The sequence below is a fragment of the Lotus japonicus genome, chromosome 1 (assembly GCF_012489685.1).
Source record: "Lotus japonicus ecotype B-129 chromosome 1, LjGifu_v1.2".
Classification (NCBI taxonomy): Eukaryota; Viridiplantae; Streptophyta; class Magnoliopsida; order Fabales; family Fabaceae; genus Lotus; species Lotus japonicus.
This window is the reverse complement of record NC_080041.1, coordinates 21,693,929-21,718,712: the sequence shown is the minus strand read 5'-3', so window position 1 is coordinate 21,718,712 and position 24,784 is coordinate 21,693,929. Positions and strand designations below refer to the sequence as shown.

The window sequence follows — 24,784 nt, the reverse complement described above, 5'->3', positions numbered from 1 at the left end:
TCACACTCAAAAACCTTCACCTCTGTCAACACCTCCCCCCTTTGCCACCGTGTCTATTGCAACTATCCCTATGCCTTCCGTCCACCATCATATCTACCCCATTCGTCAACACTAGATTCACCCACCCTCCCCCTCAAGATCAGTCCCCCCATCCACCAAAACGTTAGTAGCCTCACCTTCACCTCTCATTTGGTGCCCCCCCTCTACCGGTGACGCCCCACCGATATGAAGACATACGCGAAACTTGTGGTGATTTATTTTTATTTTTATTTTTTTATAGGCAAATGTTAGTTGCTAGTAATGTTAGTAAATTAGTTTCTTCACCAGGTTTCAACTTTGACACCTTCACCCTTCATTCCCCCAACCCTTATGTCCCCTAACTCTTACTACTAAGAGCATCTCCAATGGTGAGATCTTATTTTGGGACTTAACTCACTTTTTGTGGGCCCAGACTGCCACATAAGATTTAAGACACTCATAAGGTCCCAATGCACATTTCACTCTAGTGGTTGAGATCTTATTTTATTTTTAACTGGACCCATGATACCCAATATATTTATATTATTTATTTCTCTCACTATTTTTAACTTTGGTTCTGGTATTGATAGGAGAGAGAAAAAAATATTATTTTATTTAAGATCCCGGATTTGAGAGTACCTGAGCTAAGGCACGGATCTTAGCTTTTGCTAAGATCTCATGCCATGTAGGATAGCTCCAATGGTGAGATCTAATAAAATCCGGATCTTATTTTAAGACCCCAAATTAAGGACTCCATTGGAGATGCTCTAATTAAGCTAAACTTTGGGGACACTTGTGGTGATTTATGACCACTACACTCTCGCATCTATGTATTTTTTCTCATTTTACATTTTGTGATGGAAAAAAAACCTTCATAGAATCTAGGTGTGTTAGCTTGGATGTAAATCTTTCACACTTTAATCAGCAGAACCCTAAAATAAAATAAAATAAGGAATGAAATGCGTGTAAGCGAATTTTTCAGTGATGGGAAAAACTTTTTGTCAAGCCGCTTATGCTAATCGTGTATAGAAAAATTTGTTTGACGACTTCTGACTGTAGGAATACCTTAATACCTTAATAGATAAGAAAAAAACATTTATGTCATATAGTTTGATAAATTCAAGTGAAACATTATATATGTATCTCTCTTTATAATTATTTTATAAATCTCACATATTTTCACTTATTTAATCCAAATGAATAGATAAATAAACATAGAATTTCAACCAACATGATAGTTTTTCTAAAATTTTACACTGGATATTTATTGCTATTATTATTTCTCTATATTTTTTTATATAAAAAGAGGGTATCTATGAGACAATTTCTTCTGGGGATATCAGACAAATCCCATATGGCGCGCGAGTGCAATTTCAGGTCCAGCCCTTGCGATTATTTAAAAAAAAAATACATTTCCTAAAAAGGGAACTACGGTACGGTCTACGGCCTTGGTATTCGTATAACCACGCGTCAGCGTATCACCGGCGGGTGACACACGCATCGAGAAACGAATAAAATGAACCAATCACATCCCCAAGTCACAACGTGATTGGTCCACGTGGCTGCCCCCACATAAAACCACCACTCGCACCAACCCAAAGCGGTTTCTTCACTTTCCTTATATAGCTACCTCCTCATGCTTCTGGTGTGACTGTGAATTCATTCATTCTGTTATAACAAACCAACGCGTTCAATCACGAGTAAGCTCTCTCTCTCTCTCTCTCTAACTCTCTCTCTCATCTTTTCTCTTCTCTTTCAGTTTTCCCCCTTTTTTCTCGTTCATTTTCTCGACGATTCTCTCTTTTTCCCGGAAAATCAACCCGATTTTCCTTCGTTTTCGGATGCTGCATCTACTTGCAGTACAAAGTCTCTCGCTCTCGCTCTCGCCATCGCATGGATCTATTCGACGCTTCTTTCTTCTCGCTTTCTTAGCTCTTTTCCTTCTGATTTTTCGTTTTTTTGATAAGAAATTGAAGGTTTGTTCATTGATCTGTTTGCGTTTTGTTGCAGGAGGATCGGAGAGTTAGGGTTTACATGGGGAGAGGGAAGATTGTGATAAGGAGGATCGACAATTCGACGAGCAGGCAAGTGACATTTTCGAAGCGGAGGAATGGTTTGCTGAAGAAGGCGAAGGAGCTTGCGATCTTGTGTGATGCTGAGGTTGGAGTTGTGATCTTCTCCAGCACTGGCAGACTCTATGAATTCGCCAGTTCCAGGTTCTCGATCTCGCTAAACTCTTGGATCTTGTGTTTCTGATTAGTGATTACTCTAGCCTTCAAATGTTGAGTGCTAATGCTATATCTGCGTTGTTAATACTTTATGAAATTATTGCTTTGTTGCTGAAGCTGTTGAAGCTGTAGATAAGAATTATCGTTTGATACTTTATGAAATTATTGCTTTGTTGCTGAAGCTGTAGGATAGTTAATTGGTAGTAATTAAGCTCTTCTTAGCTTCAGAATTTTGTTCTTCTGCTCTTATAATTTGTTTTGTCTATATTTATGTGAATGAGTGTAACTCATATCATAGGAACTGATGTAAAAGAACATTTGCATTAGATGAAATAATTAGCTAGAGTTGGAATATTGGAGTTGAAGTCTGCTTAGCTGTGGGGAAGAAAGTAAAGAAATTTTAAAGCTGGTACATTAGAAGTGCTAGTTCATTAGACAATATTACAGTTAAGTTACAGTTATGATATAGTATACATTAACTATACATACACACTTTAAATACTCATTTTTTCTCTTTATCTCTCACTTTCTATCGATTCACATTGTATATCTCATTTATTACTTATCTCTTCCTTACTCACTCTCTAGGGGTTTACACCCTTAATGGTCTATCAAATATTGTCCTTATAGTTATGCACATTACTGATCTGATATGGTCAGAGGCTCAGAGCTATACATTAATTACTGGCAACCTAGTTTATGTTCTGAAAAATGATAGTAATGCTTATTAGCTAGTCTGCGTTAAGGTAGTACTACATGGATTTCATTTTGCAGATTACAGTGAGTTGGATGTTGAATGAGCTTTTGAGTATAGTGTGTAATTTAGTGTTTAGATACTAGTTGAGTGTAATGTGAATTAACTTTATAAGAAAAGTTTCATATTTCCATCCACATTTTATTTTAAAATGCCAACTATCATTCATTTGCATTTGTGCCAAAGATATCCAAACATTATCTGATAGTGTTTTAGATTTGAGTTTACTAGGATTCTCTATTCCTATACAGGTTAAATTGCATTAGGCCCTGATCAGGCTTTTTCGATGGGATATTATTTTTTATAGTTTGCTTTTGACGAGGAAATAGTTATGAATTCATTCACATTTATATATCATTTTCCACCTCATTTTTGTCTCACTGTTTCTTTATTTATATCTTTTCTTTCAATTATATTATTTATTAATCTCACACTTATTTTTTTTTCTTTTTTTTTCTCTATTTTGTTCATTCCATTTTCACTTGAAGATGTATGTGAATTCAAAAAATTCCTTTATCAAAAGAAATCATCAATAATGCTATAATGAATATTCTCAAGGACTGACTCAACAGTTAAAAGAAAAAAGAAAACGAAATTTCAGCCTAATTCCTTTTTGGTGATAAAATTAAAAGGCTTAATTGCAACTTTGGTCCCTGACGTTTATTAATTCCACGATTTTAGTCCCCAACCTAATTTAATTACACAGATGGTCCCTGACTTTGCTGGCAGTCTGCAACGTTGGTTCTACCGTTTGTTTGTTAATGGAGGAGGTTTACTTGGATGGTCACTTAGTTGATGTGGAAGTTGAATTGGAGAGAGAAAGAGACCAGCAACTGATTCAACCTTCTTCCTCGCCTCTAGGGACTCGTTCGTTCTTTATCTCTTCCCTTTTCGCTCAATCTCAAGCTTCGAAACATCTTCCTCACGGTGCTCTGTTTTTTAAGGAGGAAGAGGGTAGAAGATGTCTCACGTGCAACTCACGTGCTTCCCTCTTACTTCAGTCCTTCTTTCTCTCTCCAATTGGACATCCACGTAAGCCTCCTCCGTTAACAAATAAACGACAGGACCAACATTGCAGATGAGCAGCAAAGTCAGGGACCATCCGTGTAATTAAATTAAGTGGGGGACTAAAATTATGAAATTGGTAAACGTCAGGGACTAAAGTTGCAATTAAGCCAAATTAAAATGATAAATATAATTGATAAACATGTATGAGAGATTCAATCATACATGAGATGCAAATTTTTCTAAGCGAATGACGACATTCGTAAAACAAAAATCCGTTCGTGATGCAACTTTTAAAACTGGAAAGATCCTAAACCTATTCGCAGTTTATGGGCAAATATAGATTTTAGTCTAGTTTATTGTCAAGGAATGTAGAACTATATATGCAACATGTTATAAATATAAATATACAAGTGTGTAATTATTAATATAAATATTAAAGTAAAAAAAATGAAGTATCAATTAAGTTAATATGATTGAATTGCATGAATTTTATTTAGTTTATTTCATTTAAAATAAGTATACTAAAATTTTCCCTATAATTATTAAATTGCATGAATTTTGATTAGTTTATTTTGTTTAAAATTAATAGACTAAATTTTTTCCTAAAATTCAAGTATCTTTTATTATTTTTTAGATATTAAATTTATCTCGCAATTTCGATTTGGGTGTGGTTCTATCTTATATTCCTTTCAGAATTTCGGCCCAATTTACTTGTTGAAATGCTATTAGATTTGCTCTAGTTTAGTACCATATATACTATTCAAGTATCAAAATATTTATAAGAAAAACAGAAATTAGCATAGATAATAAGAATGATCTTGATAATTACCTTCTCAAGTAGGTATAAAAGGAGTTATTGATAGTTAACCTGATCCTACTAACATTTAAAGTGGATTTCCCCTATTACATCTAAGTTTTCAGAGGTAATTAGTAAATAGCAACATACTCTCTAAGGATGTGAACTATATCAATACAACCCATCTTAACCATTAAAACATCAATAAAGTTTAAATCATTAAGAAATTTCCATAGTCAGTTTTTTTTTTCTTCAAACCCATCCAACCGTAAGGGTGGAGTCATTATCGATCATTGAATGGCTCAAATGAAACTGTTGACAGAATCGTAGTGCATTTAAAATTGCTTTTACTTTCGCTTCAGAAGTCCACACCTCGCCCATTGCTTTTGAAAAATGGCCAAGGATATTCCTACTATTCCATACTACATCAATACCACTTGGACCAAGATTCCCTATAGAGATCCATCTACATTAAGTTTTAGTACCTTATCTGGCGGGGGTTTCCAAATACCTGAACGATGTTTTGGTATAGTCTTTTTCTCTGAATGTCTGCAAAATTATGGGAAAATTGTAAACGCTATAAGGGCATTCCTTCCACCAAGCTTCCACCCACCACACTATATATCCTTGCTAAGTGAGGATCCCAAACTCTTTCGAAGGATAACATAGAGCTATAAAACACCACTGTGCTCCGAGAAGTTCACAAATACAAACATACTACATAAGGGATCATCTCCATAACACACAATCTGTTTTGAACTGCAACGAAGACCATTCTAGTAGAAATACCTGTAACAGGTTCAGGCAACCGCTCCCTCATGCTACATTATTTCATTCCAAACTTTATGGTCTTCAAGAGCCAAATCGCAAAGGCTGCGAATATCTTTATCTTCTCTCAAAATACCTCTCACTTATGTTAGGGTTTGATAAAGAAAGTAGTGTGGGAGAGAGAAAGGTTTTAGGGAAAAATATTATTCACTCATATTAAAACTGAAAGCATTACACGTCTTATAAAGGAAAGCATAAATGACCTAATCCTAATAACTCATTGGGCTTTATTTAGCCGCTACCTATTAATCCTAATAGATAATATTGAAAAATAATAAAATTATTATTCAACAACTAACTAGAAGATTCAAGTATAAAAATTTATTTGGTCAAGCTTAGATATATAACCTTCTAGTCAAATTTTGTTTGAAATCCAAATATATTGATAAAGAGGTGAGAGACTAACTAAAAAAAATAACCTGGTAAGAACGTTAAATGAGCACATCAAAATGAGGTTATCTGATTAAGTATCAAACCATTTTAAAGTTTTAAGAAATTTTACACGCATTATCGAAGAAAATTCAACTAAATTATCGAAAGTTATTAAAAGGAGGAATCTTTAAAAGATTAGCTTTCCAAGAAGAAGCCAGCGTAGCGGTAACCCGATCCACAATAAAAGCAAAATCATCCCTCCTATCACGACCCTGATGAATGGGGAAGCCCAAGTACTTACCAACGTTTTCCTTGAACGGAACATTAGTAATCGAGAACATTCTATCCTTCAAAGCACCATCCACACCACACCAAGAAGTCATAGCCTTAGACTTAGCAAAATTAACTTTAAGCCCAGAAGCATTGCAAAATTCCTCAAACACCGCCTGCAACACCCTAACCTGAGAAACCTCCGCCTTAGCAAATAACAACACATCATCATTAAAGAAAATATGAGTCATACCTAGTCCCCCCTAAGATATAGTGACAGGTTTCCACCTCATGGCGCTCACCTCATGATGAATCATATGAGTCAGCCGCTCCATACATAGGACAAACACATAAGGAGATAGAGGATCCCCTTGGCGAAGGCCCCTGGTGGCACTAAAGGATTGAAGTCGCACCCCATTCCAAATGATAGATAACGAGGATGAAGACACACAATGCATAATCAACACAATAATAGGCAAAGGAAATCCAAAATCACGAAGAGTGTCCTCCAAGAATTTCCAATCCACCCGATCATAAGCCTTCTCCAGGTCATGCTTAAAGAGTACATTCCTTCTTCGCGTCTTCTTGGACCTCATGAAATGAATAACATCCTACAAAATGATAGCATTATCAGATGTACCTCTCCCAGGAAGAAAACTACTCTTCAAAGGCCCCACAATATCCTGCAAGCAAGGTCTCTAACGAAGAACAAACACCTTCGTAATAATTTTGTAAAGCACATTACATAAACTAATGGGGCGCAGGTCACGAAAAGAGCCAGGAACGTCCACCTTAGGAATCAAAGCCACCAAGGTCTCAGAAATAGAGCTATCGAAAGATCTTGTGTCAAAAGCATCCCTAACCAACTATCAAACACTATAACCAACAATATGCCAACAATACTTAAGGAAAATAGCTTGAAAACCATCAGTATCAGGATATTTAAATGGACTCATAGTAGACATAGCTTTCCAAACCTCCTCCTTCGTAACAGAAGCAACAAGGCGATCCACATGCCCCTCATTCAGCTTAGGGCACTCATAAATTTCCCGCAAGGTAGGTCTGGTCATCGAAGGAGTACAAAATAAATCCTTAAAGAACCGAATTGCTTCAGACTGAAGCACCTGCTCATCCATACAAAGCTCCCCAAAAGGCAAGGTTAAAAAATGAATTTTATTTCTCCTACGACGAATAATGGTTTTAGCGTGGAAATACCTCCTATTGCGGTCACCAAGAAGAACCTGCTGCTCTCTAGACTTCTGAAACCACAACAACTCTTGCGCTAAGGGCTGATCTAGCTCAAGCTGAAGCTGATTATGAAGCAAAGCCAAAGAAGCTGAATCTACGCGATCAAGTCTCAACTGGATGGCTCTAATGCGGGCCTTAAGAATGCGTTTCCTCCTTGTAATATTACCAGAAACATCCCTATTAAAAGCCATTGAATGCTCCTGCACATAGAGCAAATTACGGTGTATGTAATGTAGTTAAATTAACTTCCTTAGGCTGTTTGTAATCAAATTGATACAGTTGTGCGCCAGTTTGTTTGGAGGAAGGCTAATGGCCATGGTATTCCGTTAGTTGCTTGGGAGACTGTTACGAAACCTAAGAGACATGGTGGTCTTGGTATTCGGAGTGCTCGGATGACTAATGTGGCCTTGTTGGGTAAGAATTCGTGGAATTTGGTGCAACAACATGAAAATTTTTGGGTTCGAGTGGTTGAGAATCGTTACCTTGTTGGCTCTCCAATGCTGTCTCATGAGGGGCATAGTGGGTCATATTTTTGGCAATCCATTTTAAAAGCGAAGCCTGTTCTTAAGGATGGGTTCAGTGTGAGATTTGGGAATGAGAATTCCTCCTTCTGGTATGATAAAGGTCTCCTATGGGTTCTCTTTGTCATAGGGTTTCGTTTGTGGATATTCATGACACAGCTCTTACTCTAAAGGAGGTTTTTGCCACTGGTTCTTTTAATGCAAATATGTTGTATACTGCTATTTCCCTTGAGCTTCTGCATTATCTTGATAGTTTTCAAAAAGTCATATTTGATGACAACACCCCAGATCGTTTGATTTGGTCTGACACTATTAATGGGGACTATAGTGTTCGAAATGGGTATCAATGGTTGGTGGGTCGTGACCTTGTTCCTCTTGCTGTTCCTTTCTGGCATGTGTTATGGAAGCTCTGGGTTCCTCACAATATCCAATTCTTTGTTTGGAAAATTACTCACAATTCTCTTCCTACCTCCGCCTTCTTGTTTCATCGCCACATAGTTAGTTCTGGTTTGTGCCGCTGCTGTGGTGTTGTGCCATAAACGGTGGTCCATTGCCTGCGTGATTTCCCTGCTTCATTGGAGGTTTGGCGAGGGAATGGGTTTGTTCTTCCGACTACGTTTTTCACTCAGCAATCTTTTCAAGAGTTGTCGCTTCGGTTTGATGGTTTTGGCTTGCTTGTGATTTTCTCGACGTCTTTGACTATTTGGAAGGCTAGATGTAGAGCTTTGTTTTCTGGTTTGAACCAACAACCTTTCTAGGTGTGCAGGAGGCTCGTGCCCTTTCGGTGCTGGTTGCCGAAGTTCTTCATCATTTAGCTGCTATGCCGATGGAGCGTTGGGTTCCGCCTAGCCCTGGATTTGTTGCTTTTAAAACTGATGACAGTTCTATTGGTAGCCCGGGTCCATCGGGGTTTGGGGGTGTTTTTTGTCCACCAGAGGGAAATTGGTTGTTCAGTTTTGCTGGGCATGCAAGTGTTTGTGGCAGTCTTTGTGTAGAGCTTTTGACCATTCTTCGAGGTTTGAGTTTGTATTGAGAGCATGGGCATAGATGTGTGGATCTTTTCACGGAATCGATGCTCGGTCTAGGCCTTATCACTACGAATCATCCGTTGTTCCATCAGTATGCTTGCAAAATTAGTAACATTAAGAGTCTTCTTCGTCGGTGTTGGGTTGTTCATTGCCATCACTTGCTTCGCGAAGGAAACGTCGTCACAGATCATTTGACTAATCTTGGTTCAACCAATGTGAGTGCTTTCAGAGGCTGGAGCTCTCCTTTAGCTGGTGTTATGCCTCTTTTGCAGGCTGATGCGCTTGGTGTGGCCTTCTTAAGATCGTAGTTTTTTCTTTCTTTTTTCTTTGCTCTTGTTATAAAAAAAGAGAGGAGGAATCTTTATTAGACTTAAATCCAAAAGTAAAATTACTTCATTTAATAATTAATTACATACATTAATCCTAAAACTAATTAATACTTCAAAGAACATTACATACATGTATAATATCAGATGACCTAACATTTGGATTTGTTAATTTTTTAAATGAGTGTCAAATTTGAAACTAATCATAAATGTAAATTTGGAAGTCCCTATAGGATAACTCAAGTGGTAAGAGCTAAGAGACATATATGGATTGAGGAGCGGAAGGTCTAAAGATCAATTTCTAGGTGTAACTTATCTTTCCAATGTACCAAAAATTTGGAAACACTATTAAATCGTGATGCATTTACATTGTAGATATTTTTCCAGCAAAATGAATTTATTGAATTATAAAAGGGTTGAAATACAAGCCCTATCGACAACAGACAAACCAACAAACCAAAAGAGATAGAAACTTCCTTTGCTATAACAAAACCCAAACCTGACACAAAGAGACATCAAAACCCAAAAAATATTACCTGCGAAAGAAAGAAAGATGACAAGAAACAAACTGAAAACAAAACCAAACCAACATATAGCTTACAACCCACCATACTTTTTGGGATAAGACAGTTGGAGATGCTTCATACATCCCACAATAACCTCTTCATTTGGTCCATCAAAATAAAGACCCACCTCTTTATCTTGCATCCACATCTGCTAGCTCTAAAAAAACACAATTAGGTGGATGCACCTCAGGTAAAATGACAAGAGCCTCCTTAGAAAGTGTAGCATCTGACAAGTTTGGCTCCTCCAAGTAATGGCTCCTCCAAGTAATCGGATACAATAACATGAAGCTCCTTTTTCTTTCCACCTTGTTTGCTTACCTTCCTTGGATGACCACGTTTTCTTGCAACATGAAACTCAACACTTTTTTGGCGTTTGGCATAAGCTAACATTAGATCCATGACCGTCCACGCTAGAAGGCATATCTCGCGAAAGAGCATCAAAATAATTAAAGATCACCCGAAGAGGGACCTCTTTGGGAACACACCCGTGAGCTTTCCCACTACCAACCATTCCACCACCCCTCGACACCAGGTCATTCGTCGGAGACATAACCTGAGGCGAAGAACTACCAAGGCCGAAGGGACTAAAGCATGATCGTTAGCAACAAACACACTGCCATGAACCTTGTGAAAAACAATTTTACCAAAAACCCATCTAACTAGCTTCTCCTTCCTCAAAGTGCCACCCGCCAAGATCGTTTATTCGTGCGATAGCAACCACGTCTGGTCCCCCAAATGCAACCCAGCCCATTTTATCTAGAATAACAACTGTCAACATCTTGCACGAATCTTAACTCTTCCTCGATTAGGATTTGAAAAGCAGTTCCCTCACCATATTCAAGCTACAAATCCATCCCTAAAAAATGGGAGTCTCCGAACAAAGACTTGAATTTACTAAATCATGTTCTTGGCACACCATTAAGGCTGAACAACCCTCCTCGTACGAATCAATTATCACCAACCTTGCTCCGTCCAGGTATTCAGCAACCCACCAACCAAAGAGGAATTCATAGGCTCGTTACTACAGCCATCATCCACCACAATTTCTGAGAACAAGAAAGTCTCAAGGATCCATTTTCCAGAATCAGAGACCCTAACTACCATTGATATCAATCAACCGTCTTCTTCCCCAGTAAAAGCAAACTCGTCCAGAACTGACTCATGCCTATCCTGTGAATTTCACCTAGGTATAGAAGAAATATCATCCTCCACTAAACCCTCACATCCATCTTCTGCACCATAGAAGACTTCTTGCGTTCTCGAAGAGAACCCATCCATACAAACTGAAATCGGAACACCACCCCATGCAGCGCGAGATAGCCTACAAAGATTGCTTCTTGTCCAAAGAAAAAACGAAATTTTAGTGAGAAGAAAATGAACCCGAAGTGGGATCCTTTTCCATGTTTAGCACACCGTTGCACGAAGACATAGGTAAGTTTCCGTACTGCGAGAATAAATTCTTGATCTGTTGATAATGGACCTTCTCACCAATTCCACCGATGAATAGCATTGGAAACCGTCACACACTTGACCTTGTGCCACCTCCCAACACGATGCCACCATTCTCAGCATCGGTAAAGGCCCCATATCCACTAGAAATTACATTAGGATCGTCTTGCGTCAAAAAAACTCTAGCAAAGCTTAAAGCCCGCGCTCTCATCCCTCGAAGATTATAATACATGTGGAATCATTTTCAAAGGTAAGAGTGTGTTTGGATGGAGCATTTGTACCCTATGACAACAAAACTTCATCAAGTGTTTTCGAGCATACCCACGACACCTTAACTTTTCTTAAAATCTTGCACCAAAGGCTCCAAAAATTGTGGCAATACAACAAGTGAGAAGAAGGTTCTCTAGTAGTTCCACATACTGAACATAGACCTTAATCTTCTAGAAAAACATTATTTCTTAGATAATTTAAAGTATTTTTTCTCAAATATATTTTTAATTTAAAAAATGTTTGTTTTAAAATTGACATGCTTAGAGTATGAGGAATACAAACCCATATCATTTTATTAACTAGAATGCAAGAGACTCCATGGCAGCAAAAACCTAATCAAGGGTTTTCGGGTATACCCACAACACCTTCACTTTGCTTAAAATCCATCTACAAAGGCTCCAAGAACTGTGGCAGTACATCAATTGAGAAGAGGATTCTGCAATAGTTCCACATACTGAGCATATAACCTAAACACACCTCTCAACAAGAGATATTCTCCTTAGAAGCAATTCTGTTCTGTCTAGCTATCCATATGAATAAGGTTACTTTAGAGGGGATAACTTTCACTAACTTCCGTTGAACATGCGTGCCAACCCGTTGGAAGATTTTTTGTTCCACACTTAAACATAGTGATTTAATTGAGAGTTTCCCCATTCTCTATCAAAGGGTCATCGTTGTTTTTTGTTATGACTAATCTATTTATCGAATCCAATAAATTATTGAATTTCTCCATTTCCTAATCTACCAATATTCTTCTTAGAGGGATATTACACTCTCATCTTCCTCTTTTCCATTATACCTAGCATCCTGCAGAAAACATTCTTTGTTGCTGGCTCAGGTAAGCGGAATCCCAATGATCAGTTTTTGTCTAAGAAGGTGGAGAGGTTGTCTTCATAGGTGTTTGAGAGGAAGAAGGTCAGTTTCTGTCTTTCTCCTTTGTCATGGTGAGATGTCTTGATGGGGAAAATGATTGGTCATTCTACAATGGCGTTAACTTCGAGAAAGTAGAAGATATGCTTTCAAGCTTTAACGATACTAGGGCCCAGTTTGGAAGAGCTTATTTGAGCTTATCTGACAGCATAAGCTCTTATGCCAGTGTTTGGAAGAGCTTATGCAAACAGCTTATGGTCTGCCATAAGCTATTTTCAGCTTATTTTCATAAGCTACTCAGGATAGCTTATGAAAAACAGCTTATGCTTATACACAGCTTATTTTTAATTTATTTCAATAAATTTTTAAAAATAGCTTATGAATAAGCGCTTATGTTATAAGCGCTTATGACCATAAGCGCTTAATTAAGTTGTTTATCCAAACGGGGCCTAGGTCCAGCGTTCCGGATGAAATTCTATTTCCAAAAATAGCCTCCGGTGTGTACAGTTTTGAAGTTAAAAACTCTCTTAAGAGTGATGGTGCTAAGGGAAGTTTGGTCATACACTATGGGCCCATTTGGTGGTCAGGATAGGATATGATAGGATATGATATGAGAACAAGATAAGAACAGGATATGATAAGAGCAGGATAGACTCTTATCATATCCTGTGTTTGAGGTGCACATGATAATGACAGGATATGATAAGGAAAAAAGTATCAGATTTATATTTGAATAAAAAATACATTTAAAAATTGATCATTCTATTAAATTTAATTTCTTTACATTTTCATGAATAGTCTATGTTTTAAAATAAATACAATTAATTTAAATTTTATTAATTAGCCTATTTTATTGTTTTGAAGATAGCATATATTTTAAATAAAATTATGCAGTTAACCAATTGGTTTTCATTTAGTCGTGACACGTGATAATTAACAATAAAAGTTAACTAAATTAAGAATATTATTATTTCAAAAGTACTTTATATTTAAATTATAAATTTATAATTTAAATATAAAGTACTTTTGAAATTAATAATAATTTATAAGTAGTTTTAAATAATAGGAGATGAAAATAGAAAATTAATCTATTACTATTAAAAAATCAATATTTGTAATCAATGGTTTTCACTTAGTTGCGACACGTGATAAACAATAAAAATTAACCAAATTAAAAATATTATTATTTCAAAAATACTTTATGTTTAAATTATTATATAAGTAGATAAATAATTTTTTAATAATAGGAGATGAAAATATTAAATTAGTCTATTATTATTAATAAACCAATATTTGTAAGTGAGTAGTCTATTTTACTATTTATGAATAATAATTTTATTTATTTTTTATTTTAGTTAAATTAATATTTTTATATTCATTAATTAATATTATTATAAATTATAAATTATATAATATTAAAATAAATTAATTTGAAGTTAGGATACTGAAAGAAAATATATAACTGATATCCTATCCTGTTCTATCCTAGCTCCCCCCTCAGAATAACTTTTACACATGATTGACAGGATAGGATAGGAGACAGGATAGTGTTATCCTATCCTGCTGGCGCAACAAACATCAGATAACAACAGGATATGATTATTATCCTGTCCTATCCTATCCTGTCCTGGTCACCAAACGGGCCCTATATAACTTATTATGCCTTTATATTGATACAATCATATGTTAGATGGAGGGTGGTGGTAGGGGAGAGTGGTGGTGATGATGGTGGTGGCGGGAGTGGAGGGTGGTAGTTGTGGCAGTAGTGGTGGTGGCGATGGTGTGGTTATGATGGTAGTGGTGATGGTGGTATTGGCGATGGTGGTGGTGGGGGAAATTGTGAGGGAGTGGTGGAGTTGGTTGTGGTCCGGCGGTAGCAGTACTAGTGGATTAAATAATCTTAAGTAGCTTATACGTTACTCTTATCGAGTCTTGTCTATCATTTATATGTTGGATTATAGAGTCATCATCTCAATGTATAAGAGTTAATTCATGGATAAGCCTATATAATGTTAGCGCCAAATAATGAATAAACTCAATGTAATGTATAAATCTATACTATTATCTCTATTACGACGTTGAGATGAGTTCAGCATGTTACTTGTCAAAAGTTTCCAAAGACTTTTTTAGATATAAATATTGTCTGCTTACAAAAAAAATATATAAATTTTGTATATGCAATCTGCATAGTATGATCCTAATTTCTGTTCTTTGAATGTTTACAGTCTAGAATCTGCAATGATCATAACTTCTTTTATTGAAATGCTTACAGTCAACAAAGTACATCTCTGATGCAAAGTAATTTTGAACCTCTTTCAGCATGAAGTCTGTAATTGATCGATACAACAAATCCAAAGAAGAACAAAATCAACTTGGGAGTTCAACCTCTGAAATTAAGGTATTTCTAAATAACTAGCATCAACAAAAATTGTAAAAAAGAATATCATATAACTGCATCAGATATTATTGATACCTCAATGAGGACAAAGGAATGGCAGAAAAGTATTGTTTTACACTTGGATCCTCCCTCAAGTTTGATAGTTTATTTTTTTTTTCTCCTTAGTATTGAGCAACCAAAGACATGATACGGAAAAAGGAATAGAAAAACATTATTTTAGGTGTTAGTCCAAAATATAAAATCAAGAGACTTTTCCCACATCAACCACATAGATCAAAAGATACTATATAATTAATCATATCTAATAACATCCCACATGAGTCTAAATCTTCCTTAAGGGTTTGGCTTATAGTTTTCCTTATCTCATCTACCTTTAATCATTACATTATCTTTCTAATTCATCCTTAACGGAGCTTCTACAGGTTTTCTTCACATGCCCAAACCACTTAAAGGTGTGATTATGCCATCTTTTCCCCCATTAATGTAGTGCAAAATGCATTTCTCATATCATCATTTAAAATCTCTTATTGTCATGTGTTCCTACTCAATACTCATCCATCATCACATTTTCATTTCTAAAACATTGAACATAACTTATTATTAGCTCTTATTACATAGCATTTAGCCCAATAACACATTCCATGTTTTTGGGCAATGCATTCCTTCACACCTCATGTTTGGGGGCCCACTTATTTTGTCCATAATGCTGTCCTAGTTTCAATAATTTTTTTTCTTATTCTCACAAGAGTGTTTTCCTATGTTATTCGGTCTTAGATAGGCTATAAATGTTATTTCCCAACATTTCACGGCATTTGATCTTGGTTGATATCATATTCTAACTCCATTCTTTCCTATGTTCAACACACACTTCTAATCTTGACTTTATCTCCACTTTATCATTTCCTTATATTGTCCCTGCTAACTTTCACTTATAATCCAAAGAAGTATAAGAGATTGGTTAGAAAAATGGATTCTCGTAATCACTCGTCCACATATTTCCTTTGCAATCATATTTCCTTTGCATTTAACGTAGTTAGTCAATTTCCTACCTCTACCTATAGGCTATAAGGGACATTGAGATTCAATAATTTGCATTCTAAGATACATTAAAGGAACTCTAAGTATGTGAGACAAAGGTTGCAGGGTGCTCGAATGTTGATTGTGGATGCTCTCCTACTAACAACATATTCCATTTTGAGAATTGCATTTTTCTTTTATGATAATTTGATTCCATGGAAAAGCCAGAAAATGTGATTAAAGTACTTTTCCTCCATTACTTAACATTCTCTTCGACTTTAAAATCCTGTTGAATAAATTTGTTGATATATCTTCTGTTTCCATAGGTATATTGTCCAGTTGAACTGCCTTGACATTTGTCACTTTCCAATCTTTATTTTACCTCAATACAGATCACACAACAACTAGAGATACAACTGAAGTAGAGCTTGCAAAAGCACTAGGGTAAAAGTTCGGCCCAACCAAAATTCTATAATATGAGAATCTATTTTAGACTTGATATGGAACTCAAAATTCCGCCTTCATTTGGGACCCTATAAACCCTCCTTGTAGACACCCCTTAAAACCCCACCTTCACTATACACCCTTAGTTGGCATTTGCAGTTGCCGCCATAGGCTGCCTTCACTACAGCTACCAGTTCAACAAACTCAATGCTCCATATGTCCAATCTAGAGCGCCAGGCATGATAAAACAAGAAACATGCAATAAAAAAGGGTACATGGGTATTCTAATCCATATACAAAACTGACATGTCAAACAAAGTAGAGAAATCATATGCATATCGGAGAGAAAAATGAATTATGAAAAATTTGTGACCTAATCAGAATGTAATATTGTAGAGGTACTAAGCCAACTAAGGCAATGTTGTAGTTTTTAAGGATATGTTTTTTGAAAATTAAAATCATATAATTGATTTTTTCCAAGCGAAAGAATGTTAGATTTAACTAACGTTTTGTGAGCCACAATCAATTGTCATTTTGTTCGTAAAAAATTGGTTAATTCATAATTTTAACAGGGGTTCACTAAGTTCTTTTATTAATTAAGTGATCTATTTTAATTGGGTCTGAGTATCTATAATCTGACTGGTGTGGGTTAAAGTGTGGGTCGTAACATTTGTCCCATGATGGGTAGAGACTAGGGTTATATCAAATTTGGCTAGGTCTTTGAGGGGACCTAGCCAAACCTATTATAACCCTAGTTCTTACTCATCATGGGCCAAGAGTTTACAGTCCACACTTTAACCCAGACCAATCAGATTACAGATACTTAGACCCAATTAAAAGGGATCACTTAATTAATAAAAGAACTCAATGCACCCCTGTCAGAATTATGAATTAACCAATTTTTCACCAACAAAATAAGAATTGATTGTAGTCCACAAAACATTAGATAAATCTAACATTTGCTAGTACTTATTTGGTTCTGCTTTGAAACGTATGTCGGTTTGATAGTGTTATGCATGTAATTGTCAATAGATTATTATGCATTTTTGAAGGTTTTCAAACTTTGCTCACATTATCCTTTAGTTACACATGTGAACAACAAATGAGAGCATGTTTCACGCCCACCATTACAACGAGGGCAATAAACAACACAGCCAAAACAAAGATTATAAAAACTTGGACAATCCTCATCTTATAAGCTTACTTTTGAAGTTGTTTTCAGCTCAGCCCATTTTCAAAGAACCTCAAATTCTTAATCAATAAAAATAATTTTTATCCTTCTTTCTAGTATTAAGGTTATCAAAGTTCAAAGAATACTCATTCTTCACTATACTATTTATGAAAATAACTCTTCCAACTTTCAATATTTGTTTCAGGACTAATGTCAGTTATTGTATTCATCCTACACATCAAAGCACAATAATTAAACGAAAATTCTATGATGTATGTCGAACTTAATCATATTATAGGCATCAAAATATGTTGTTTCCAATTATTCAAAAATTGAACAGTATCAACCATAATACTACAAATTTGGAAGCATGACCAATCAACAATATCAGATTAACAATAATCAACCATTTTCCCATGACACGAGGTTAGCTAAATTTGATTAGGTCATGTAAAAAATTAATTTTCAGTAAAGTCATTTAGAATAAAGTCTTCCAATAGTTCCTCTAAAATTCTCATTAGTCTTTCTATCCTTTTAGTCAGACTATCATTAATTTGATCCACTTCAGCAGTAGTTAGGGCTTCTATTCTCCTTACAACCAAACCAACTAAAACAATTCTATGCTCCCCCAATTGGAGTACTAAGACTTTATTTAGAGTAAATCCATTTCAACTTTATTGTTTCTTGCATGCTGGTATTCACTTCAACACTGCCATCGTGCTGCTAGTCTTCCAACTTCCCAGTAGAATTTTCCATTCAATTCAATAGGCAGTTGGTGACGAGCATAAACATATAAATCTTGTACTCCGAGTTTTTCTTTTTCTTTTTCTAGTGGCACCATATACAATATTCACTAAAAAATCATTGTAGCAGAAGAATACCACTTATGCCAATAATTATGACACAACATAAAGGTTATCATGAATGTTTGTCCTAACAAAAGAACTCTTCTCCCTCTAATATCTAATCAAACTGCATTTTGTTTCTTTCATTTTCTAGCTTTGGCAAAGGGAGGCAGCAATGTTAAGGCAGCAATTGCACTGTTTGCAAGAAAGCCACCGGTACACACTTTCCTATACAAACAAGCTTAGTCAAATGAATTTTGTCTAGCTGCTAATTTGAAGTTTTGAACTATGATTAAAAGGCTAGTTTAGGACAAAATCACTCTGGTATTTGTTGTGGTAATTAAAATCTCACAGTACAGTCACTACTCACTAGTCAAAATATAACTGATACAACCAGGGATTGGTCCAAGGAGAAGGCTTTCCAAGTTTATACCCTAAGACTAAGGTTTGAATGTTTCATTGTGGTCAGGAAGAAAACATGTAGGTGACATAAAATTGTAACATAATGTGTGAGGAACATCCTTATCAGTCTTTTTAAACTTTTAGCTTTCGGGCAGTGAGATTATTTCTGCAAGGGTGCTAGTATGGCTCTTAAATTCCTCTATATTCGTTCTTACTTCTCATTTCTCCATCAATACAGTCCTCCTTCTCGGTGGATGTTTATTGAAGATTCGAAGTGTATGAACACCAGAGTATTCAGATTATAGGCTTGCAGGACTGAATTACAATCAATTGAAAAGTAATAGATGCATTAATAATGCTTTTGGTGTGTTTCTTGTGAGAATCGCATGTTGATTCTAGTATTGTGAAGATTGCAAATGCAGAACAGTGTGAATAAATACCAATGGAACAATGTGTTGTTCTATTCTCTTTAGTTCTACTTTATCAATGGAACGAAAACATGCCTCTTTTTTTATTTTTACGTTATGTTTTGTTCTGTTCTACTTTTAATATTACACCAAACAAAGAATGGAGTCCAAGTGTTTTGTTCTATCCTATTCCAAACTATCTACCAAACCCTACCTTGAGCTTCTAAGGATGTGTTTTTTAGTTGAGTTTTGGAGGGGAGGAAAGGGGGAGGCTTATGATAAACTCTCCCCTAGTTTGGGAGATTTTAAAAAGGGGGGAAAGGTTTGGGGTATTTCTAAAAACCCTCCAAGACCCCTCTCTTAATTATATTTTTTAATTCCACCAAATTGGGGGAGTTTCCCCAAATAAGGGAATGACTTACCCTCCTAACCCCTCTCTTGCACTGCCTTCCCATACCCCTCAGCCTTCCTCTCCCATTCCCCTAGAAACTCACCCTAAGAGAATTGTTACTTGATGGTTAACTTATCCACACAGAGTGCATAAAAATATAGTTGTTATAAACACCAAATACTGATGCAATACCGAAAGCTAAATCAATTGGGCTACTGTACATCTAGGCTGTCAGTCCCTGCGGGATCCTGCGGGTTTCTCGGGATTCTGGGTTCCCATCCTAGCCAGTTCACCATCCCGGCTTGTTCCATTGGGATAGTGAGGCCTCATATTTCCAAAAATGCCCCCAGTGTAAATGTTGGGGATTTTATTTAAGGGTATTTCTAGGTTTTGACAACGGTAAAAACCCTAGCACTTTTGATTTTGTTCGATCTTTCCCTCTCTCATACCAACTTTGACCCTCTTCTCCTCTGTTCTATCTTCGCACCTTCCCTCTCTTTGATCTAAAACCGGCCGACCACCACGACAGGACCTCCTGACCTTTCTTTGGCGAGCTTCACCTCTATTCTACCCACTTCGACCCTCTTCTCCTATTCTCTATCTTGTATTTATCATTGATTTAGCATGTGTATATATGGTATAAATTAGATAAAATATATAAAAAAATTCACTATCCCAACCATCCGGCTTTTCAGGATCCCGCTATCCCAGTTTTGAGGCTGGTCGTGAAGAGCTAGGAACTGGGATTCACAGCATCGTTGTACATCCTGTAGTGTTTTTCTCATAGAATTACTTGATTGTACTAAAACATTTAATTGGAAATTATTAGATATTAATGAGATAATTTTATCTGTTTGCAACATTATGTTTATGTTATAGTATGAACACATAGAGTATGGGACCTAACGAGGACTAACTATAAAGCAAATTAAGAGATGCTAAATATAATCATAATTGTAGTTGGGGAATATTCTAATCTGATCATTAAGGAGGATTCATTCAAACTCGCTTATTTATAGTCTCACTCTCTAACTAACTCTCACAACTAACTAAAACAGCCTCAAACTAACTAAACTGGTAAGTAGCTATGGGTACGTATCAATACAAATTGAAGGAAATTATAACCCTGTAACTAGTTGGCTGGTCAGATGAGCAGTTAGTTTGTTAACAGCTACTAACTAGATAGTATAAAGAATAAGTCAGTTAGCTGAAAGAGAGTGAGTTGTAATTGGAAAATTGTGGCGTAGCTTGAACTGAACTACTCGAATTCTCTCAGTTCCCTCCTGTACTCTCTTCCCTTGTTTTTGGTTCTTCTCACATTGAGAAGGCTGGGAAATTAGGGTTCTTGAGTACAATTCACTTCTTCTTCTCTACTGGGATGCCAGGTTTATCACTGGTATCAACGATAGAAACCAGCCAAAGAAGAAGAAAATAATGATTTTATTAAAGTAACACCCAGGTTATCCGAGAGAACCTGGACTCTCCTAATTCCCAATTACAAATGAACTAAAAGATGATAATTCCCTCTCTAACTCTCTTATTTATAGTCTACCTCTCAACTAACTAAAACATTCTCGAACTAACTAAACTGCAAAGTAACTATGGGTACCTATCTAACTCTAAACCACTAGATCATAGAGGCTCTAATGTTATGTCATGAACCAACAATCTCAAAAATTTAAGATGTCAGGTGATGATAGATGAATGATTTTTATTTCTAACAGATACCATTGGAAAGATGAACAACAAAAAATTTCAGCCATACAGTCATACATACCATGGCCCAAACTTAAACAAGACCAATAATGTTGAGACTAAGACAAATTAGACAATCAGAGGTTTAATACAAAGAGTTTAGAAGAAAAGAATCCAGAAGTAAGATCTAGTTCAAAAGCATACCAATAAGGCTCTAGAAGGTCTTATAAATATTAGACATTAGACATATTTTACCTTTTCAAGTAACAATCCTTGGAAAGACAACAAAAGTGTTATTAAGATTATTATTACAAAATACAAAGAGCTGAAAAAAGCATCTCTTGAATATTGTCAGATAATTTAAAATACAAAAAGAAGCGTTCTGGCTTATGTGTCCACTGACTCAAGCCTTGATATAAATGAGTTACTTACTTATATCATGTTTCTTAGATTTAACACCTTCAATACTATTAGGTAGCCACAAACAGCTCATAACATTGAGGTTTGCATTGATATAATTACCATGTTGCTGCCTAGTCTTAACAAAGCTCTTTTTTCTTAGTAACTTCCAACAGACAATAGCTATTGCTTCATTACAAAATCAACTTTAATGTAAGTCTCTAAAAGGGATGTTAAATTGTTGTTTCCTTAAAAGTAATAGACATCTCATCACTGACTATTTCTGCTAGATGGAGGTTCTTAGCTGGAAGCAAAGCTCCGTTTTTGCTCCTATCAGTGCTAGCATGATTCTGTAGAATAATGTTAAGACTAAGACAAATTAGACAATCACATAGGTTTAATAGCTTAAAATTTAGAAAATAAGAATCAAGGAGTAAGATTCTAGCCTTGATAGTTAACTATATTTTATTTAAGGTTCAAATCCAGACATTTTTATTTTTAGCATGATTTGACAGGCAAATAATGGGGGAAGAGCTGTCAGGTTTGACAGTCAAAGAATTACAGAGTTTGGAGAGCCAACTAGAAATTAGTCTTCATGGTGTCCGCATGAAAAAGGTTTGCATTTCTCTAAAAATGCAGGGCTTAAGTTTGAAGCTAAAGATACAATTGTTAACATAAGATTCATTTGTGCAGGACCAACTTTTAATGGATGAAATACAAGAACTTAATCGAAAGGTCAGTTTAGAAACAGAGAAACTAACAATTTAACTATTAATCAATTAATATTTTTTATTTTCTGCAGGGAAACCTCATACACCAAGAAAATGTGGAATTGTATAAGAAGGTAAACCTAATTAGTCAAGAAAATATGGAACTGAAAGAAAAGGTATTGGATCAGATGGCAATACAAACTATTAAGAATCTCTTCAAATTAAAAAGAACCTGGTTTTGAATGAGGACAAGCTTTTTAGGAGTTTTATTCAGAATTTGACAAGAGAGTTTCACTTACTCAGGGATATAGAACAAAAGATTGGAATGTGCCAAACAGCAATTCTGTTCTCACAAGTGGTCAAAGCACAGGAGAGGATTTGCAAGTACCTGTGAATCTCCAGCTAAGCCAGCCCCAGCCTCAACAATACTTGTCACCTTCAGGAACTACAAAATTGGGGTATGATCTTTCATCATTTAGCAGGTAGACCATTAACCATGATCCATAAGCATTGACGTCAATTTGTTTTGATTGCTTCAGCAGATTGCAGTTGCATTGATGCCTTTACAGGAGATCAGTTTTCTTGATTCCTATCAAGAAAAAACACAGTTTAATGTTGACGATCTTCTAAAAACTGTTGTGGCGTACAGGTCACATACCATTAAGACTTTAATTTGAAATTATCAAAAAAAGAAACCCAAGAATGTTGTGATAACAATGAAGCATATTATGTGAAGTTCAGAAAACTAAGAAACCTCCAAATTGCACAGGACAGATGTGCAATTCCTTTTACTTGTCTCATTGTGTTGAAAATTATCACTCCCCTTCAAAAGGGTGAAAACTGCCATGTAATATACATGATGTTAGTAATATGTATTACAATTTGGGAGGCCTAACTCTACCCTGAAAGCTAGCTCCATAGGTGAGGATTGCCTTCCCATATATAAGGGCTATCTTGGCCATATCTCTAGTCAATGTAGGACTTCTCAACAATGTTAGATAAAACCAATGCATAATAGTATAAAGATTCCAGCAAAATGAAATACAATATTGCTGTGACATGATTCACATGAATTTAAGCACCAATGCACCAAGAAAATAACAAGGACAGCTAATATGAGCCCAAGTATAGTCTCATCCTAATCTTACTTAAAATTTAATAATTAATAAATGAATGGTTAATATTTTCCACCAATTTGCGCTTCTTTACCTCATATGGTTTATACTTTGAAAGAAAAAAACCACATAACTGCATTAATGCGTCAAGGTCCTATGTCAAGATTCTCTAGAAAGCATCAATTTGATCCTAGAGACAGATATGATTGACATAAATCTAGGAGTACAACAAACTTCCAAAATTACACGACATGACAAGGCTGTAAAAGAAAGCATAAATTAGTATAAAAACACAAATATTATACTAAAGGAAAACCTCAATATAGTAATAGTTGGCATGAAACGTTGTAATTTGGAAATGTAATAAAGTTCTATCATTCTACTCATCAGTCATTATTACAGTTTTCTCATCTATATTAGCATGAGATAAAAAAAATTGAAGAAACATTGTAAAATAGAACTAAAGGAGTCCATGAAATGCCCGACAGAAATATGGATCAGACATGGTTATGAAACAACACGGCTACTGTTTTGAAGTCTCCATACTTCCTTACCCTACAGACATAAACAAAATATCTTTCTTTTTTTCAACTGAAAAGGATCCCTGAGTACAAAATGCACCCAGGTTGTATGAACATGAGTTGGAGGAGAGATCAATATATTTCGAGATACGGAGATAAACAGAAATTATAAATCTATTAAAGGAAAGTGTCATAATATTACTTTCGAGGGTAATGAACTTGTAACAACTTTTTTTTGGCGTAAACCACCTGGTATCCGGTCACCCTTCATATGCCAAATATTCCGGATTCAGGATTTAGTGAGTCACAGTTAATGCTCTCCATCCCTCCCCCAAGTGTATTGTGTGGGTATCGAACCCGAGAGCTCTTCCCGCACACTAACTGAACTACCTCTTGTGGGTGTAACACAAAACTAAATGCAACCCACGACTTCTATATAAAAAAATACTAATACTGCTTTAGCATGTAAGTTGCATTTCAAAACTGACTTTTACTCAGAATCTGAACCAAGACCTTATTATAATCTAGAATCAAATAAATGAGTAGTATAGTGCTAACTGTTTTTATTTTTAGACAAGCAAAAGCAACAGATATTTAAAAGTAATACCTGCAAGCACCTCCAATACATGAGCAAAGTTTTGGGACATGGATACCCCCTGCAGTTGAAAAATAACTGCAGGGTGTGAAGTTCAATCTTTCACCATTAATTTTTAATCT

General features: G+C 35.7%; 1 protein-coding gene across 4 annotated transcripts; it reads left to right on the top strand.

The window, feature by feature from the left end:
* Positions 1-1,589: 1,589 nt before the first annotated feature.
* On the top strand, positions 1,590-23,326 carry LOC130734122 (MADS-box transcription factor 23-like). 4 transcript variants are annotated; one of them, XM_057586431.1, is made up of 9 exons: positions 1,590-1,718; positions 2,029-2,234; positions 14,872-14,950; positions 18,582-18,643; positions 22,237-22,336; positions 22,415-22,456; positions 22,524-22,565; positions 22,735-22,889; positions 22,974-23,326. In XM_057586431.1, exons 2-9 carry the CDS (start codon positions 2,053-2,055, stop codon positions 22,987-22,989), a joined length of 678 nt encoding a protein of 225 aa, XP_057442414.1. In that variant the 5' UTR covers positions 1,590-1,718; positions 2,029-2,052; the 3' UTR covers positions 22,990-23,326. The 4 variants fall into 4 exon arrangements, with proteins under 4 accessions (XP_057442414.1, XP_057442413.1, XP_057442412.1 ...); XM_057586430.1 differs by having other exon boundaries at positions 22,971-23,326; XM_057586429.1 differs by having other exon boundaries at positions 22,524-22,607.
* Positions 23,327-24,784: the final 1,458 nt, after the last annotated feature.